General features: G+C 42.4%; 1 protein-coding gene across 7 annotated transcripts in view; it reads left to right on the top strand.

Moving 5' to 3' along the window:
* The window catches only part of LOC6586587, a 51283-nt gene that overhangs the window by 29297 nt on the left and 936 nt on the right, over positions 1–21050 (top strand). For 5 of the 7 annotated variants that reach the window (XM_015160425.3, XM_015160426.3, XM_015160424.3 and 2 more), the window contains exons 3-19: positions 3700–4317; positions 6763–6899; positions 7590–7777; positions 7853–7956; positions 8047–8280; positions 8342–8472; positions 10318–10503; positions 12001–12030; positions 16040–16231; positions 16297–16706; positions 17151–17369; positions 17453–17786; positions 17849–18115; positions 18179–18362; positions 18417–18623; positions 18693–18894; positions 19548–19641. In XM_015160425.3, the coding sequence (XP_015015911.2) occupies positions 3700–4317; positions 6763–6899; positions 7590–7777; positions 7853–7956; positions 8047–8280; positions 8342–8472; positions 10318–10503; positions 12001–12030; positions 16040–16231; positions 16297–16706; positions 17151–17369; positions 17453–17786; positions 17849–18115; positions 18179–18362; positions 18417–18623; positions 18693–18894; positions 19548–19641 (3737 nt within the window). Of the gene's footprint in view, positions 1–3699; positions 4318–6762; positions 6900–7589; positions 7778–7852; positions 7957–8046; positions 8281–8341; positions 8473–10317; positions 10504–12000; positions 12031–16039; positions 16232–16296; positions 16707–17150; positions 17370–17452; positions 17787–17848; positions 18116–18178; positions 18363–18416; positions 18624–18692; positions 18895–19547; positions 19898–21050 lie in introns of those variants that run through there. The other 2 variants (XM_044009586.1, XM_044009587.1) reach the window with 2 other exon arrangements.

The raw sequence follows: 21050 nt of genomic DNA on the forward strand, positions 1-21050 counted from the left end.
GCTTGCTCAATCTCTAGCTATAACATAGACTCTTCAGGTAGCCACAGCTGAACTTGCTCACCTATACACCCTTTTTCTTGCACTCCATAAACAGAGTATGATGAAAAAAAAACTGGCAATGCCGCTAGCTAAAAACGAGACGACGTGCACAACATCTTTCAACACTTTTTATATGCAACTATTTTGCATATGCCAAACACGCACACACATACGCACGAAGACACACACTCACAGTAAGGCGCTTTTCCTGCGGTTTTAATGTCTGTGTCTGTGTGTGTGTGTGTGTGGTTGAGGTGGTTGGTATATTGATGTTTGCTGCGCTGACTTAAGCATTGGCGCTCGCACATTTCAACGCTTCGTCGTAACTGATATCGCATGTACATATATCTTCAATACATGTATATATATGTGCATGTATGTGTGTATATACATATATCTTACACATATCTTTAGCCACACGTTGGGCCGCCATTAAGGTCGTCCATTTCAGTGGGAAAGCTTTGCTTGCTTACGGCTTACTGCTTCTTCTTCTTCGGCTGCTGCTGCTGCGGCTACCATTTAACCATCATCATCGTCATTTCTCAACCTCCAACTACATTGTCGTCTGCCATGATATGAGGGCTATCTAAATGTGTGCGTGCGTGTGTATGTGTGCGTGTGTTTTAGTGTTGATAAGAAAGCAAACGCTATGATAAACAAGTTGCTGCTGTTTTTTATACCCCGTAGCCATTGAAAACGCTTAAGAAATGGCATATTGATGCTGAGACTTAATATGTGATAGGTGAAGAGAAAGTATATGACGCACAGATCTTTGCTGTTTCAGCTATGTGGAAATCTTTGAAGGAATTATCTCTTGCATCTTATAATTTACATCTTTCATTTCAGAACTTTATATAACTTTATTCTAGTCGCGCATATCCTTCACTAGACCTTGGCTATTCTTAGCTCCTGTTAGTGTTGTGTTATTGAAACTACCGCAATAGACGAGTATCAAGCTGTAGTCGAAGAAGAAGCAACACAAGTGCAAATTTGAAAGGTTTTTGACATTGCCGCAACGCAATACCCCTCTCTACAGCCCATCCTACTTACTTCTCGCTCGCCCTCTCCAGCCCAGCCATTATCTGTTACAGCTTATGCTTTTGTTTTTGAAGTTTACTTTGCTGTTTACTTTGCTGCTCTTAGTTTATGTGAAGCACGTCTGGGCAAGTCTTTAAGCCATTTCACAGTGGACCATAACGAAAATGCACTTTACACAGATTTTATAAGGCGGAAAGGAAGAAGGAGGTGTGGCGCAGCAAAAATGACGTTTCATGGCACGAAAACAAGTGAAAGAAAAAAAAAAGTTTGGCATATCAAAAATTATTAGCAATTTAATGCACGACTAGTCAAGGAGCCACAGGACACAGCAGTCAAGCAGCAGCCAAACAGCAGCAGCAGCAACTCTAGCAGCAGGAGTAGCAGCTCAGCTGAAAATGTCCTGTCCAAGCATTACACTTCGTTCACTTTACTTCACATTTGCTCGTCTCACAGGAGGCAGCTTGCCGCGCGGCAAGCTCTCGATTTTGTGGCAAGTTTCACTGACGCCAGACGCAATAACAGTTGCCCAGCTACATAGCTTGACTAGGTGAAGCAAAGGCAAACAAAGGGTGGGTATGGCAGATGGTAATGGAAGCCAGACCTTCCACACTTGCATGGATATGTTAAAAACAACATGTTTTCCACTTCCACTTCATACCCTTTTGTCCACTTGGGGTAGCTCTGCGAAGCAATACACGCAGGAACTATAAAAACTATTAATTAAAGTATGCATATGTAAAGTAGAGTCCTTTTGCAAAGAACTTCCGTTAATTAAACAGAATTAACATACAAAAATGTTTTATGATGTGTTAATAGCTCAACTTTGAGGTTTCAAACCCATAAAACTACAACTTTATGATGCCCTACTGAAATTAAAACATGTAAGCCGTCGGCTGCTGCAATATAGAGACTTTGTCGTATTACAAATTATATTCCCTGAATTACCATGCTCCTAGTGGGCGTTTCATAGTCACTCTTGATTTATTTGTTGTTCAATTGAATATACTAAGTTGTCAACTAAATATGCTCTTCTTTTTGGTTTTCTTTAGTATTTTCTTCTACCTTTCCTCTTCTACTCTTAATTTTCGTATACTTGATTCCTTAGATTATGCTCTGCCATTGAAATTGCATCACATTTGCGGTTTAGTTAGGGTATCTCTGGATGCACTTTGTGGCATTCTAGTTGGAATCAGCTATTTTCGTGTTGTTTTGTGCAGCAGCAGCAATTTTGTGTGAGTGTGTGTGTCTTTTTTTTTTTTTGCTTTTTCAGTAGTTGTTGTTGTACGTTTGTTATTGTTGTTGCTTGTTGTCGACGTCATCTGCTGCTGCTGCTGTCTGCCACCAAAGTCGTCGCCGTCGCCGTTTTTGTCGTTGTCGTTCTCGTTGTTGTCTGTCCCACATTTGGTTTCATCCGTCGAGGCATCCACGTCTGTTCCATGTCTGTGCATCTAATTTAAAATTATGCAACGAATTTTTTTGCTATTTTTATTTTGTTACTGCTGTTGCTGCTACTGTGCAAGGCTGGTTTTTTCGCTCAGTTCACTCATTGACTCTCGAGTTGTTGTTTTAGTTGTTGCTGCTGCTGTTTTGGGGTCACGCGTTGCAAGCCCCAAACAACGGTAATAAATCATCAGCAGCCCGCGAGGCAGCCAATAGAACAGCGCTTTCCACTCTCTATCTCTCCCTCTCTCTTTGTCGCCCGCTCTCTACCTCTCGCTCTCTCCCGTCTCTGATTTTTGCGGCTGTTGTTTTTCATTCGCATCGTTATCACTGACTGCTGCAATCGACAGCAGCAATCCCTCTCTCTCTCTCTCTCTTTCTCCCTCTCCCACCTCCCTCTCTCTTCTCTCTTGCATCGCGCACACAAAAAAAGACATTAATCAATTCTCGCATAGAACGTCTGTTCTATGCTAGTCGCCGGTCTTTCAGCCAGGCCTCGCATATATTTATCCATTGTGCGCAAAAAAGCACCGTTACACGCTTGGCAGCTTTTATTTTTTTTCGCTGGCTGGGAATTCCCCCTTTTACACATTTTTGCACACATTTTGTGCAACGCGCGTGAAAATTCGTCCTTAGCAAAGCAAGAAAAATAAAAAGACAAAATAAAAACAAAAATAAAAACTGTTTATGCTGCAAATATTTATGAGCCAACCGCTGTCGCTGCGAGCGTCGACTGCGACCGCGACGCTGGCCGGGCACATTTATTTCCATTTATTTACCGTGCGATAAATATTTGGCCATAAATTTTGGGACATAAATCGCAAAACGCAAATCCTTTATACTTTTTATATTCGCTTAATTTTTGAAAAACGAAAAATTAATTCGTGCATTTTCAATGAAAGTCCAGACGAAATGGATTGCAAAATAATGCATAATAAGCATTGAGCTTAAAGTGAAATAAAAATTGAATTATTTTAAATTGGAAAAAATAAATTGCGTACAAGCACTTTGACGACTAGCAGATACCCTCTGCGCACTGGGCATAGTTAAATTTGTATATAAAATATCTGATAAATTCAATTGTAAATATAGCAGTATTTTACAGTAACAAAAACAATTATAAAATAAATTACAATTATAATAATAGTTATTAAACTCATTAATACAAATTTTTCCTTGCAGATACAACAAACACGAAAATGACATTAAAATGGCGTCAAAAATACAAAAGCAGAAAAAGGCCAAAGAAACTGAAACAACGAACCACAACAACAAACACAAATATTGCAACAAACACTGCCGCAACTGCAAAACACTTCAGACTGAGCGTGGATGGGGTTAAAGGGCAGTTAAATGAGCGCCACATAACTGTCACACAAATGTTTCAAATGCCAGCAACAACAATTGCAACACAATGTCATGCAATTAAGGCTTCCAGTCAAAGTCAACGTCAACCTAAACATCAACGTCAACGCCGCAGTCAGCGACACGTAAATGCAACGTCAACGTCGACGCTGACGCTGCTGCTGGCACTGGCAGCAGTTGCCACAACAACAGCAGCAGCAGCTGCGGCCGCAACAGCAGCAGCCGTTGCAGTTGCCGCCGCATCCACATCAAACGCTGCCAAACCTGCCAATTTGTCTGGCTATGGTTCCAGCTCCGGTTCCGGTTCCAGTTCCGGAACGGGCTGTTCACTCGCCGAGTTTAGCTGCTCGAATGGACGTTGCGTTCCGCTCAGCAAATTCTGCAACAACAACAACGATTGCGGCGATGGCAGCGATGAGCCGCGCTTCTGCACACGTAAGTTCTACGCCAAACGAGGGGCGAGCATGGGGCATGGGGGTGTGGTAACTGGTGTTGCCAGCAATTATGCAAAGCTGTCATAAGAGATTAGCCGTGCAGGCAACAGGAAACTCTGCGCTGCGCTGCTGTTTGCTTAATTTACAGGGCACACAGGTGCAAAAAGGTGGGCAGCAAAAACGAAATTAAACCGAACGAATGGAGCAGGCAATCAACCTTTTTTATACTCTTTCATGCCGCGAAATTAAATCGCAGCTACATTGAGAGAAAATCCCATTAAAAAGCAGGCTTTTAAAAAAAAGACACTAAACGAAAAAATTAAAAGTGAGTGAAATCAAAGAGATTGACTCAGAGCTAATTCAATCTAGTTTCTTTATATTTTTATTTGTATACAATACACAAATTTAAGTTAAATTTAATACGCTTTAAAATTTTAATTTGATTCGACTGCATTTTACGCACAAGCAAATAAAACGTTGCTATCTCGCTCACTCATGTTCGCCCCCTACATCAATCCATACATTCCAGCCTGTCAGCCCGCACAATTTCTTAGTCTCCTGCACTTCCATTCTTTGCCTCTCTCCTCGCTCAAGCTGTCAAATTTATAATTCGATACTTCCATCCTGCTCGATCTTCTTTAGCTTCACACGCTTTCCAATCGACAAGATTTGTCATGCACACACTTCCATAATGCTTCGCCGCAGTGTAGCGAGCAGCCATTATTCTCTCACTCTCTTAACGTTCGTCTGCCATGCAACCCAGCTAGCATGTGTAAATGTAATTAAGCACTCGCACACATACACACACTCACAGCCACACACTCTCTCCCATTCACATTCACACTCGAACAGAAAGGCCCTCATAATGGCGGCAAAGTGAACTTCTCACTTTACCAATTGGCTGCCCATTGGAGCCGTGTGCCCAGTCATGAAGGGATCAGGAGCAGGAGGCATGTCATGTCAAGCGTTGATGAATTTAATTAAGTATTTTCAATGACGTTCAATGCGCGAGAGGATCAGAGCAGAGTAAATGCAAAACGTAATAACAAAAAATAACGGCATTTAATTGAAAAATGAACACCCATTGATGGATAAGTGCGCAGTCAAGCCATCAATATATAGGTTGAAAGCAAAATGCTAAATCGAAATAACTGTTGTTACTGGAAAGCAATTGCTTTATGGCCGCATGTGCTGCTGCAAATGTACACACACATATGTATATACATATATGTATGTATGTGTGTGTGTGTGGGTATGCTCATACTCTATGGGCATTCGCATTAGAAGCATAATTATCTAATTGTGTATTGATAACCACTCGACTGCCTGTCGAATTTGATTGAATGCAGCAGCCACAACAACAGCAATGACAGCAACAACAACAACGACAGGTGCACAGGTGCCACAGCCAAATTGAATAGAAATCCGTTTTACTCAATTGTCTACACCAGCCCCATAAATTTCTAATAATACTAATTGAAAAGTCTACAATATGCTGTGACAATTGCCATAACAAATTGAAATTCAAATTCAAATTGCTTTTAGGCTTTTTCCACATCAAATGAAATCTCATGAGATTTGCATTCCAATTGAATGGCCAAACGGTAAATGCATTGGAAGGAAGATGGTGTAAATGAAAAAATGGCAAACATTTTGTTCTTGCACTCACCTCATACATATTTTACACTTGATGGCTGCTGACAATAGATAAAACACTCACAAACACTGCACTGATGAAAAACACTTAAAAAAAAAAAGGAAATACACACTAAAGAAAAACTGGTTAGAAATTCACATTTTAAAGCAGCGCGAACGACCGATAAGCAACAGATTGCGGATATTTCTGCGATAGGAGTTGCCAGATTGTTGAACTATTTACTAATGCGATTAATTGGTATTTAATACAAATAGTATATGTATATACGATGTGTAAATGATATCGATAGCAGCAGTAATTAGTAATGAAGTCTTTAAATAGTAAATTAAGCTATTAAATGAAAGTTCATTAATTAGCAATTATTAATGAACTAATTATAACAAAAATAATAAAAATCTAGATAATTGATGTGATATGCCTAATTACCTGTTTATAGCGTGCTGCTTGACATGTAATGCTCTGCAGTTAATTTGCCCTCAAGTCGCAGTTGAGCTACTGTTAACTTAACAGACAATTAACACTTTGCCTTTAGTAACGGCACCTAATTTGAAGAGGCGCTTCATAAACGTCGCTATTGCCAATTAAAGGTGTCTAGGCTAAGGGTACTGGGTACATTACGCTCAGGGGTTGTTTTGACAGCAAATAAACAATGAACAGCAAACAACAACAGCAACATACATAATTGCTCGTCTAAAGCTAATTACCCTTAACATCGTTTTTGATGAGCTGCTAACAATTATGATTTCCTCTTTCTACTCTTTCTTCTTCTTCTTCTTCTTCGTCTTTCAGGTTGTAATCGCACCTACTATGGAGACATTGGACAGACTTACTCCTTGGAGCTGCATCGGCCCAAACAGGATCGTGTGCCCTTTGTCTGTGTGCTTACGTTCACGGCAGCGGGCGGACAGCACGGCGATGTAGTACAGGTGAGCTGGCATCTACCTACGTACCCACCCGGCCTTTCACAATTCATTTGCCAACTGGGATAAACTAAGCCATTAAAAAGATAAGCCAAGGCAACAACACCCCTTGATATTGATTTCAAAGCCCAGCAAATCCCAATCCCAAAAGGCGTGCAGCAAACGAAGCGTAACTCCAACTGACAGCGTAGTCGTATATACCCATCTCCTGTCCCCCTCCTGCACCTACTCCACCTGTACCTGCTTCACGTGCTGCATGCGCTACTTCGCGTAGGGACTGCTCTTCACAGAGGAAACTCACCCAGTTAGTTATTACGCCACTTCACACCTTTGCTTGTGGGCGGCTGAGGGCGATGGGGGCGTGCTGAGGTACTTGGCCAACGGCTTTGGCACGCTCGAATGCCTTCTGAGAGCATCCTGAAAGTCAGCTAGCCAGGGCAACCAACCAGCCAACCAGTTCACTGATGTACGAAGCTGGCCAAAACTTTATTAGGGCAGACAGCTCTCTCTCTCTCTCTCTCTCTTTCTTCAGATGCCCTAGAGTGGCAATGTATACTACTAAGGGGTATGCTGCAGTTGAGATCTGTACAATTGAATATTTTTGAGTACAGCAGAGTAGTCGAATCGTCGTATTAGAAGTTGGTTTTAATTAATTTCCCTGCATTTCCCACCTTTCCTTCTGTTGCTCGACTTTAGGTTACCCTGGACAGCTTTACGATTGGCCGCTTCACCAGCTACGTGCACGAGGGCTGCCCCGACGGCTATATGCAGATAGCAGAGTCCGCGCGGACCCCAATCGGTGGCATGTGGTGCGGCAGTTCGTGGGGACCAGTTTTATTCTACAGCGAAACGCGCTCGCTAATATTCACCATCAAGCTAAACAGGTGAGTTAATCTAACCCATCTTCCCTTGAGGAGTATTAATGAGTATTTGTTGTCTGTCTTGACTGCCCCCTTAAGGTTGGCTCGGGATCAAAGCGGATACAACTTCGATTTTCGTATTAGGTACAAGGTGCTCTCAAAGGATAGCTCGGTGACGCGCTACGGCGGCATTAAGCTGGCAGGTAAGTCCTTGTAAGAAAAGAGGGTATTTCCATAAACCAAACTCATTCTTCTTCTTCTACTCTTTCTCTCTCTTTCTGTCTCTCTTTCAGAGCTCAGCCAGTGGCACAATCGCAGCAGCTTTCTCAATCCCCAACAGCAACAGGCTCAAGCCTCCGGCTCAGTCTTGGAGGACTTTACAAATTCCAGCGGCGCTCGCTCTGATCGCTATGGCCAGGACTTTAGTCTGTTTAGCGCCTACGCGAATAACAAGACATTCATGGACTCTCTGGAGAAGCCGCTGCCCAAGGACGAGCACAACTACACAGAACCCAAATATTATCTGGGTAAGCGGATTTTGAATCACATCTCTCAAGTCTCCTCGCTTATATCGAAATCTTCTTTCAGGTGATCTTATACCAGGCACCTACTGCTCGCGCATCTTCAGCGACTGCGACAAGAAGCCCTGCCGCCTGCAGTCACCCAACTATCCGGGCATCTATCCGCGCAATCTCACCTGCTATTATGCAGTGCGACAGGTAGGTCAAACAGAGGCATACTCTTGAGTTTGTTAAGGTTAAGCTATTGGTGTGCTTGACATTTCTTTTATCTACTGCAGATCTTCTGTAAATTTCCCTTAGCAAAAACCTTAACATTTCCTATTCAACCCTTGAATTTTTCCTCATTCCTCTTCCCTCTTGTCTTTCTACCCACGAACTTCAGCCAAGTTATCTTAGTCTTCCCAACAACGAGTAATTTTATCCTCTACGTTTCTTTACCCTCTCTATTCAACGTTCTCTTAACATTAGCAATTTTTGCAACCTCTTTTCCTTTCTTCGTACAGATGTTTCTTTTCCCCAAGTTTTCTTGTAAGAACCTTGAGCCCCTTCGCTTTAACAAGCAATCTTATATTGTAGCTTACACCTCTAACTCCCATTAAGGGCTTTCCCCTCTCTCTTTGCTCTGCTGACCTACCTCAGCAGCTTGAAATGAAGCTTACGTTTCTTCTTCACTAATCCAGCAAATTTTCATCTCTACATGTCTAACTGTATCCCTTACTAAGCATTATCCAAAATGCCCATTCCCAAGCCCCTACGCTCTACCTTTAACTTAACCAAACACCTCCCCGAAGAGCTCCAGCCCATCGTTAAGCGCATTAGCACAACACCACCCAAAACGTACTGCCGCTGTATCCCAGTTTCGTTTAGATCATAAAAATGCCAGACTAAACAGAGGAAAAAGAATAAAGAGCAAAGCAAATGTGCCGCTAAATTTCTTGGGAATTGAGAAAGTTGAAAAGTCAGCGAACGAGGACGAAAGTCGATTTAAAAGCAATTTACATGCCCAAATAGAATACGTTCTTTGATTATAATTAACTGGGCGTATGCCAAAATTATGTCGCCACGAGACATTACGACTATTTTGAGTTATGGAAAAAGTCTATTGTCCGTGATGTGTGTGTGGGACATTACGGAGGAGGGGGGCTATTTAAATATTTATGTGCGCGAATTGTGTCGAGATAAAGACTTAAATTGCATTCGCAGGAGCTATGAAGATGATTGCAAAGGCAGGTGAATGATGAGAGGGGGAAGCTATGAGAGTAAGGAATAACTGGGTGAGATGAGATTAGTATATGTTTCTTATTTAAAGTAGGAGTTATATGGGACACACTTAGAGGGTCTACAGATAGATGATATGTAGAAGAAAATTGTGGAAGAAGTTACGAAAAGTATTGGGATATAGAGCAACTGTGAATTTAATATCTTTTAGAACTTTGATAGCTTGGCCCTTTGGGAGCCTTATATAGCAGCTAAATTGCTGGGAATTCCCTCTTAAGTCTGATCAAAAATGTTTTTACTACGCTTACCTAGAGCTGTGCTGGGAAGAGTTATACAGATTATCTTTCTCATTTTCAGAACCAAGTACAATCCCCAAATCTTGCAACTACAACATATTCACCACAGATAGACGCCCATTGAGGCGTGTCGAAATTCTGTTTGTTCAATAGACCTATCTATCTTTAAACCTTGAATGCTTAAACCTTTAATGCTCCACGAGCTTGAAATCATCTAAATCTAAGACCTGTACAACAGTTCAAAATTTATCTACCTTTACCTCACTCCACATACAAAGGGTGTTAACCCAGATGATAACCATCTCTCCCTTACCATCTCTCCCTTACCATCTCTCCTTTACCATCTCTCCTTTACCATCAGTCCCTTACCATCTCTCTCTCCCTTACCATCTCTCTCTCTCTCTCTTACCATCTACTTTACCATCTATTTTACCCGGCACTTTGTGCCGCAATTGAATTTATTGTAAATGCAGTTCATTAATTTGCATTTAATTGTTATTTGAAAACACACACACACATACACACACAGCACGACGTGCCCCATGGCAAACATGCGCTGATTCTAGTTAAACAGCCCAAGGGGAATCTCGTTTGGATCTCCACGCAGGAGACATCGGCCACAAACAAAATGGCGCCGCCGCCGCCAAGTGCCAGCGACAAGGACAAGAAACTGGAGCCGAGGCTGAAAACATGGAATGACTGCGATTACATTCAGGTAATTAAAATGAATGCACCACCCCGCCCTGCCCCGCCCCCTAGCCAACCACTTTCAGTGCACTCCATATTGTCCTTTACACTGCAACAATCCCCCCCCCGCCACCCACCCCTACTCTGAGCATCTGCGCCAACAATTTTAACAAGCGGCCAATGGCCGAGGCAAACAGAACATGAAAAGACTTCAGCTGAACGACAAAAATTGAAAATGAACAAGGAAAATGAGCAAAGGAAAGAAAAGTCCGGGTGAAAAACTCTGTTGTTTGCCTCAACTCCAGAGCTGAACAACGGGCATATCCCTTCCCTAGCACTGTTTGACTCTGGCCCACATAACAGCACGACAGCGCTGTCCGTCCGTCTCTCCGTCCGTCTGCACAAACCGGACATCGCCTGCGAGCGGCGCTTCGATATGCTCTCAGTGTGGGAAGTGTTAATTTCGTAGCCTCTTTGTTTGTCAATGCGATAAGAGTGGAAACCTTCACTACATCTCGCTCCCTCTCTCTCTCTCTCGCTCGCTCGCCTTTCATCCCTCTCTCAATATATAGAAACACACGTATATATATAGCGAGTGAGAAAGCCTCGTTAGGCTTTAAAAATTGCCCGGCCTAACTTTTGACTCGGCTCTTAACGAGCTCACAAGCAAACAAAGCGCCAAGAAATGAGAGAAAACGGCAAACTGCAAAATCTAATGGGAATTTGATTAGTACGAAATTCCTGAGCCAAGGCTGGCTTTGCCGGCTCTACGCTGTCCAACAAGGCCGAACGAAAGCTTAAATCTTGAAGCTATTTTCATGGCAAGTGTAGAGAAGTGCCTCAATCCAAGACAGACTTTAATGGTTAGAGACTAAGGGGAGAAGTTGGTATAGAAGTTGAAATTGGAGATAGGAAGTCTAGAATATTGACTCTAACTATAAGAAAATTTGTTAATATGATACTAAATTATTTAAATTACTTACAAATTTAATGAAAAACTCCTAGTGTGTTCCATATGGGCTTTGGTTAGTCTAGAGATCTCTTGATGTACCCAAGGAACTGCTCGAGCTTCATGAATTTCTTTGCTTAAATGTAGTAGCTTAGCATAGCAGATCGTACATAATGCGAATACGAACTATGCTACAGTTGGTATAGATAGTATTGTCTCCAATTGGAGTTCCATAGGTCCAGGTCTACCATAGTTTGTCGCTGGATAGATCATCTTCTAATAACCTAGAGATCTTAGCGCATCCCTAGCGTTGAGTCTCTATCTGTCTCTCTCTGTAAGCATTCAGTAAGCATTGATAGATTCTCTAATAAGAACATCCAATAAGAACATCGCCTCATTTCTAGTAAACACGCTCGCGTTCTATTCCTCTCACTCGCTATCTCTCTCTCTCTCTCTCTCTCTAACAACACTTCATTTCGGGTCTAGAATGCACCAAATCTTCTCTGCTACATATATGTATTATATATGTGTAATATATGTCTGTATATGTATATATGTATATTTTCTCGTACCTAGGAAAATGTGAAAACCAAGTGGAAATCGACGGTAAACGCAAAGAAATACAAAAAAAAAAAAATTATTGCTCTATATATACATACATATCAACTGTTTTGTCACACAAAGCGCCTCAAGCAAGCAAAAATTTAGTTCTCGTAGATCGCGCACTCCCACACACCCACCAAGCCACCCACCACCCACCATCCCCGTAACGTCCATCTATATATATAAAATATCTATTATCTGTTATCTTTAGCAACAATTGTTTGTCAGGGCGCACAATTAATCACTAAAGGACATTCATTGAGTAGATAATATATTCATTAAGGGGCACACGACGAGCTGTAGCAGGGGGCGTGGCTGGCAGCCAGGCTGCGCAGGAATTCGTCATTTTGGATTTATATAAATGAACACTCGACACGCACATCATAAATCGCAACAACAAAGCAGACCGTTGGCTGGAGCGCGGCAGGGGGGCAGGGGGGCGGGGTAGCTGCTGTCGTGGCCAAGAATGTCTCGGTCTAGGCTAACTACAAAAGTGCTCGAACGTGCCTCGGCTTATGTAAATTGTGTGTGAATTATAGCCGCAGGATATTCATCTAATGCACGTCGAGCATTAGCTCCACACTCCCTCCCCCTTCCCCCTCTTGAGCTCTTGAGAGCATCTATAGCTGCGTTTGTCCACTTCGGATGGATTTCCGTGCAGCTTAAGGCTTAAGTGAAGCACCAGCATTCTGGCATATCCGGGCATATCCTGCCAGCTTTCTCTCTCTCTCTCTCTCTCTCTCTCTCTCTCTCACTCTCTTGTGCTATTTGCCTTCAAATTAGCACTGCAAATGCTTTGACGAGCCAACGCGAATCACTGCATTTTGTCCAAATTCCTTTATTTTCTTTGCTTTACTACGCTCCCTCTTTTTTTTTTTTTTTTTTTGTATTCAATTTTGTTATCCTTGCTCGTGACCGTCCGACTAATTCGTGGCCGTTAAATTCTCGCTGCTTTTTTTTTTTGGCTAAATGGCCTGCAGCAGGCACTCGCCTGACTTCGTGTCGCCTACAAATTGTCCTTTTCATTTGCTTCTATATTTTCTGTTTTATTTCTGTTTTCTTCTTTTTTGTCTTTGTTGTCCTTTTTGTCGCGCCGCTAAGCCGGCCAGCGGCCAGCCAAAGTGTTGGCCATTTTTGGTGCGGCATGTGTGCATAATCGCCGGAAAAGCGATCTAAAGCCCCAGCACGAAACGCCCATCAAACACACATGCATACACTGAGCGAAAAAAAAGTGTAACTCACACATGTCCAAGGGTTAGACGAGTTTTAAATTTGTTGACAATTCGTTAGCTTGGGCATCTAAAATGGAGAATTTGTCCAGTTGGGAATTTTGAAAGCATTGCTGTTCTTATTGGACGCCAGCGAATATCTACATTACACTTGGAGAAAAGTTGACTAAAAGTTGAAATTGATTTTAGCTTAGCGTTGAACTGGGTTTGAAGTACAGTAGAATCCGGTTCTGACGACTCCGTTTATAGCGTCTGTACGCTTATAGCGACCAAAATTCTGTTCCCCAGACAAACTTTTATGAGCAAACTTGTACGGTTATAGATTCTACTGTATACTAGGATTCCTCTGTATACATAACTCTGATTAGAGATTACACTGTCAGAACAAACTGAAGCTCATATATGAGATCAGCTTAGACTTAAATGAACTCATAGTAGGCAACAGTGGGCTATACATTTTTAAACATATATTTTCGCTGTAGAATACAAGACTTTGATCTAGTATAGTAATTCTTATTGGACTCTACATACGCAGAAAATGCATTCGAGCTTAGCTTTAGTTTGGATGATTAGGAAGTTAGGAAGTCATTGGGCATATTTTGATTTAACTTCTATCTCTAGCAACTATATCCCATATTCTAGCAATAAGCAACCCATATCCAATTATAATCCTATTGGAATCTTAATTATAATCTTATTGGCGTGCATATACTGGACTATCTTTAGACTTGCAAACTTTACCTAGAGTTCAGTATATGTGCACTTCAATTATTTTAATCATTTCACTTTTTAACTACCTTAAGTTAAGTTAAGTTTAAGTTAGTTGATTTATTACTTTAACCTTTCTGTTCAGTTACAACTTGGAGCTTACCTCGACACCAAGATTGATTAGTACCCAAGTTACAAGCACTTACCACCCCTTGCCAACCCATTCCCAATAGACTTTTGACTAGCTCTCTTCTCTCAGTGTATTGCACATTTGACTACACATGTTTGCACATTCCGCTGCTGTTCCAGTCATTACGCTCTCAATAGCTGCAAGTGCCCCGCCTCACTGCTTGATAATTTATATAAATGCCACGCTTTCAATAAATTTGCGGTTCTCTATTACCTGATCCAGTTTGTGGTCGCTCTGTCTCGCTCGCTCTGCCCCTGCCTCTCGCTCTCTCTGTGATGCTGCTGCTGTTGCTGCTGCTGTTGCATGGTAACCTCACTTAAATTAATGCAAAAGTCGCCAGCCACAAAACTAATTTGTCATGCGTGGCCAAAATGGTTGGCAAATGCAATCCAGACCCACAGGCTAAATTGCCCACCTGGCGGACAGCTGCTGCCGCTGCCGCAGCTGCTGCTCCTCCTCCTCACCTTGCCTCTGCTCAACCAGCTGACTGGTTCGAGGCATTTGCTGAGGGCCAACTCAATTAAAATGCATGAAATTATGCAAAAATGCTGTAAACACAAATGCAAATACACACACACACACACACATGGCACACACAATTGAGCGCGCCATTCGTTTATGCGCTGCATAAATTCATGAATTCCAACCGAAGGCAAAACTTTCGGTCCTCTAAAGAGCCACACTCTGTCATTCCTAATAAATTCCAGTAAACTAAAGTTGCTCAGTGTTCAATGAATGATACGAATTCGCTGCAAACTACTTTATGTAGTTTGCTTTATATGTAGTTATCAATTGTTTATTGAGTATATCATGACTAATATGCATTTGAGTGACATGAAATACAGTAAAATTCCCTTCATTTATTAAGTGTTTCATGAATATTGAAACATAGCGGTATATAGTCCTTTAAACTATAACAATATTGAATGAAAAGAAAGAAAGAAATTTATTTTATTTAGAAGACCTTAAAACAGTCAACTAACAACTTATAGCAAAAGAGTCTCTTAAAGACTCAAGATATCCCAAAGAATTGCAATAGAAAATACAGTAGAAACCGATTGTACAGACACTCAAGGGACCGTCGATATACCCGGAAGTCGCTATAACCGTATAAGATTGCTCATAAAAATTTGTCTGGGGACCAGAATTTTCGTGACTATAACCATACAGAAGGTATAAGCGGAGTCGCTATAGCCGGATTCTACTGTATAATTTAAATAATATACCTCAATATTCACACAAATCTTTACACTACCTATCAATAATTTATCCCTCAATATCCATAAGTAAAGCCCTCTTCAAATTAATCTTCATACAAGCTGCTCAACTTTCAAGAATACGAAGAATTTTTAGTTGAAAACTTTTTGTCATTTTGAGCTATTTAAAAGCTATAAAATGCAAATTCGCTAAAAAGCTAACTAACGCCGGCACACGCACACACACACACACACACGCACACTTACGCATAGTAAATGACATGATGGCCAAATCAAATTATGGCTAAAAAATTTCCGTTTTTTTACGAGCTGACAAAAATATCACGTATACGCCTAATGGCCTTGAAGTATGCGTAATAAATATGAACGCTAAAGCCGGGCGGGTAGCAATTGTACAAGTTTAGTTAGCACACACACAGCCACGCCCCCACGCAGCGCCCCTCTTTTATATATATAGCAATATGTAGTTAAGGCACATGGAACAACATTTCCATTTCACATTTGTCGTTCGCAATTTTTGTTTTTCTTCTCACTCATTTCGTGCGCTCCTCACACATTCTCGCTCTCTCTCTCTCTCTCTCTCTCTCTCTCTTTCTCTTTCTCTTTCTTTCTCTCTCGCTCTGTCTCGCTTTTCTCGCTCTGTCTGCTGTTTCTCTTTGGCACCGCAGGACTACGTGACCGTATACGATGGCTATACCACGCGTGACCCCATCATTTTGAAATTTTGCGGCGGCGGTCAGGCGGTGCCCGCGGCCGTATCTAGTGGGCCGGAGCTGCTGGTGGAGTTTAGCACATCGCCATTTGGCACCTTCACGGGCACCTCGTCGCAGCTGCTGCCGCTCTATGGCTTTCAATTGGAGGTGAGTAATCAGCCGAGCCAAGCCCCACGGCAATTCGCATTTCGCAAATCTCTGCCGCTTTGCAGGTTGAGGTTCAATTCGTGGACATACAGAGCCCCACGTACTCGAAGAACAAAAAACCCTGCGAGTTCTGGATACGCGGCACCGGCCGTGGCATTCTCGAGAATCCCAAGCACTCCCTGGCTCCCAATTCGACGTGCCTCTACCATCTGCAAGGCATGGGCGTCTTCAAGACCTTCGACCACCTCAGTCTGTCGCGTCGCACGAGCAGCCAGTCGGGCATGCATCAGCCGCTCTCACGCTTCAAGGTCTGGATCTCTGTGCTCAAGTTCAATCTGGATCCGGAATTCGGGCAAATGGACGAGACGTCTGTGGGTGCAATTGGCGTGCTGCAAACACAGGAAGACTGCAGCGGCATGCTGCGCATCTGGGATGGCACTCTGAGGGATGTTCCGGTCTGCAAGGATCTCAACTGGTAAGTGATCGACCGATCTCTATGTTACCCTGGTAAGCTCCCATCTCACTAGGTGAGACCAGCTTATCTATTCTTGACATATACCAATGTGTTCTACCTTCTCTTCCCCTTCCTCTTCTCTTGTAGACAAACTGAACTATCCCTGATCTATACCAAATTTATGATTCCCTTCTCTTTTTGAGCTATCCCTAATCTTTAGCATATTTATGATTCCATTCTCTCGTTTTCCCCCTGCTCGATTCCAGATCTTCCCTTTCCAAGATCTTTGATCCTTCCTGTCCTCTATCTCTCACCTCACAGCTAGCTCTACCTTGATATTTCTGAAGCTTTTCTGATCTCCCAGCGTATACTTTTCTCTGCATTTCTTCCGATTCAGTGATCTACACCCACAGATGTATGCCTCTACTAACCTTTTCTTCTCTTCTCTTCCTCCACTCCATCCAGCGCCAATGAGCCAAGCCAGGGCTACAGCTCGCTTGGACACTATGCACACAACTCGACCAATGTGATAGCGCGCTTCTGTCGCGGCACCATTCCGCGCACCTGCGATCGCTCCAACATTAACGAGACCTTCGCACGGCCCTGCACCATCTCCGAGAGCTATGTGTCCAGTAGCGATTCCATCACGCTGGAGCTGCGCAACACAGAGTCCACAGTGCTCAGGTGAGCTGCATTACTAAATCTTTACAAGTGCTCTCTCACTCTCCCTCCCTCTCTCTCGCTCTATCTCTCTCTCTGTCTGGCAGGCCCCTCGACTTTAAGCTGAAATACGAGTTCATCGATCTGCATCAGGATGGTCTACCCCAAGGTGGCGGTGAGCTGGACTGCAATCGCAAGTTCGTCAGCAGCCTGATGGATCGCAAGGATCCGGCAATCTTTCGCAGCGTGCGCAACATTTTCCTCTTCGGGCGCGGCGGCACGCGGCATCTGAAGTGCGTCTACCGCTTCGAGGCGCTGCGTGGGGAACGAGTACGCATCAAGCTGCGCAAGGTGACGACCTCGAATCGAGATTGCTACTCACGTCTGGATGAGGACATCAATCGATCCTTCTGCTATGGCGATACGAATGTGCGCGTCGAGGTTTGTTTGCTGACTGCGGCCTCAATCGGGATCCTCTCTCAGTATTTTTATTTCCCTCATAGATCTTTGAGCGTCCCTATTCGGACTCCATTCTGCTGCATCGCGGCTGCGTCTGCAACTCCTCCAATCAGTCCCACCTGCCGGTCGAGTACACCTCGACGGGCCGCGATGTGGAGGTCCACTTCACAGCCCACAATATGACCACACTGGACGATCCGGACACGGCGAACTTCGAGGGCATGTTCGAGTTTGTAAAGGCGCCCACCAGCTGCAAGGATGGCCGACGCAAGTTCGGACCCAGCGGCACCATCGACATGACCTTTGGTGATGTAAGTGTGGAGACGAGAAGCGAGGAGCATCGTTACTACTATATGCACTCCTTGCTCTTTCAGATCGAATGCCGCTCGAGACCCTGGCTCATCGAGCCCTCCAACGGCAACAAGTTTCTCTATGTACGCCTCAAGGCCATCTTCCTGAGCAAACACAATCCGAAGAAGACCTTGAACGCCACCCACTTGGAGACGAACAGCTGGCGCTGCGAGACCAAATCCCGAGCAGTGCTCACCACCTCGGAGGGTAAGCAGAGCTCCATTTAATGAAGCAGAGGAATTCAATTCTCTGTCCATTCAGGTCTCACCATTGTGGCCTGTCCGCTGAGTCCCGACTCGAATGCCTATGAATTCGTGGAGATCTTCAGCTCCGGCTGGAATGAGCGACCCAATTTCGCGCTGATGAATCGCTCGCGCGCCATCAGCGTGGAGTTCCTGCGCCCCAGCAATGGGGAATACAGCTTCAATTGGATGGAACTGGTGCCCAGGCCCACGCTCAGCATAGCCGGTGAGTCGAAGAATCTGGAGAAGTAGTTTTTGCTTGAGTGATTTTTAACATTTGGTATCCCATCCGCAGAGGATTGCCAGTTCAAGTGCGCCGAGCTGGGCGCCTGTGTGAATGCGAGCGTCTGGTGCGACGGCATCGTGCACTGCCCCTCGGGCGACGACGAGGCCTTCCTCCAATGCTCCGCTCTGATGAAACTGCCCGCCGAAATTCTAGCCACGCTCTGCCTGATCTTTGTGCTCTCGTGTTGTGCTTTCGCTGCCTTTGCCTACAAGTGAGTGGACGAAGACTGACTGCGCTCATAGTAGTAGTAGTGCGACTAGAATGTTGCCTCACTACTATTTTTATGGAACGTAGTGACACTACCACGGCTGTTCATGAATATAGTAGTGTCACTATATTGCTCAAAAAAATAGTAGTATATAATAATACTACTATTTTTGTGGGCACATCTGTCATCAAAAAAATAGTAGTAAATAATACTACTACTATTTTGGTGACCACAACTGTGCATAAAAATAGTAGTAAAACAATTTTACTACTAATTTTGTGAACACAGCTATTCATTAAAATAGTAGTAAATAATACTACTACTTTTTTGTGAACTCAACTGTTGTTAAAAATAGTAGTAAAGTAATACTACTATTATCTGTGTGAACAAAGTTATTCATTAAAATAGTAGTAAATAATACTACTACTTTTTTGTGAACTCAACTGTTCATACAAATAGTAGTAAATTATTACTATTACTATTTTTGTGAGCTCAGCCGTTCATAAAATAGTAGTAAAATTATACTACTACTATTTTGCGAACACAACTGCTCATTAATATAGAAGTGCAGCTGACATTTGAAATTTTGTTCTTCATCAACATCTAGTCTTCTTTTACTCTCAAGCCTAATACTTTTCCCATTTCTCATTTCACAGAAAAATCAAACGGAAATTGCGCGGCTCCTCGGTGCTGCAGACGCGGCTCAAGTCGCTCAGCTCGATGGATACGGCTGTGCTGGATGAAAAGGAGGTGATTTGCTGACAAAGCGACAATTCTGTGCGTTACGTGGAGATCGATCGTGTGACCACGGTCTGATCGAACACGACTCAAATAACGTGCAGAATTGTGCCCCGGAACTGAAAAAAAATTTAAAAACAAAAAAAAACTCAAAATATTACTGCAAAAAAATCAAACTAAAATGCGATACGAAACGCGATCAAAAGGCAATATAAAAATAATTTTAAAAAAAAAACAAAAACAAAATAAGGAAATCAAAAAAGATACCGTAATCAAAGTCAAAGTCGTTCACCTGTTTTTAAAATGCATTTAAATCAAAAACAAAGGGAAGAAGCAGTAGAAGAAGCAGAGAAAAAAAAACATAAATATGAGACAAATTTTTATTTCGTATTTAAAACTCGGTTTTATATACATATATATTAAATATATATATATAGCATGTGCATAAGACTCGAACGCGAACTCGTTTTATAAGCAATTTTCTAGGCCTGAGTTTGTCGGAATACATTTTCCACCCACTGTACATAAAGCGAACGTCACTTTAGACTTTTAGTTCAAGGAGTGAAAAGTTTTATACTTCCACTAGGTTTTTTTTATATATACAAAATATATATAAAAAGAAATGCTCATAGACCTATGTAGATACAACTGTTTCCTAATAGATTCTAAGCAAAACCAAAAGAAAACACTAGCCAAACGAAACTACAGAGAATTCTGTCTCAGCTAGGGACAAGCTGGGCTATTCGCCCTATATCTAGATGGTAAAACGTAGTATTTTGTTCTTCTGGTCAGTCCGTAATGGGACGGACCACAGCATTTATTATGCGACGCACAAGTAAAGAGAAAATTAAGAAAAACAAAAACCAAAAGAGAAAGTCAAAGTGAAAGTGAAAGTGAACTATCCAATAAATAAGAAATCAAGTCGAAATATAGTCGAAAATTAATCCAAGTAGAAAGTAAGTGAAAATGTTTTACATTCTAAGATCTGCGTAAATTTTCCAATAAAGTGAAAGAATTATAGTCGAAAGATCGTTTTGGATCAACGGAACGTAGAGTCAAACGATAATATATGTCAATATCTAATAGAGCTGCAAACCCAAACAACATTTCCTGATACTAGCTGAAGGTTCATCGCTTGAGGATGGCATTCTGAAATCTGGTCTTATGGCATTTAATGAACCCTTTATATAATATAGATTTGCAGATTCGAAATTATTCAAATCTTGTCTCAAATCAACAAAAGCTATGAAATGTATACCAAAAGTGCTTCACGATCCACTCAAGTAGCTCAAATACTGCCTTGGTTTCAAGTTCTAAGTTCATGAATATGCTTAATAAATAGATTCATTCATTAGGCTTAGAGCTAAAACCAAAAATTCATTTCATGCTTGACTAAATTCAATTTAAATTCCTGATACAAA

Source organism: Drosophila mojavensis, unplaced genomic scaffold (assembly GCF_018153725.1).
Source record: "Drosophila mojavensis isolate 15081-1352.22 unplaced genomic scaffold, ASM1815372v1 contig_74, whole genome shotgun sequence".
Classification (NCBI taxonomy): Eukaryota; Metazoa; Arthropoda; class Insecta; order Diptera; family Drosophilidae; genus Drosophila; species Drosophila mojavensis.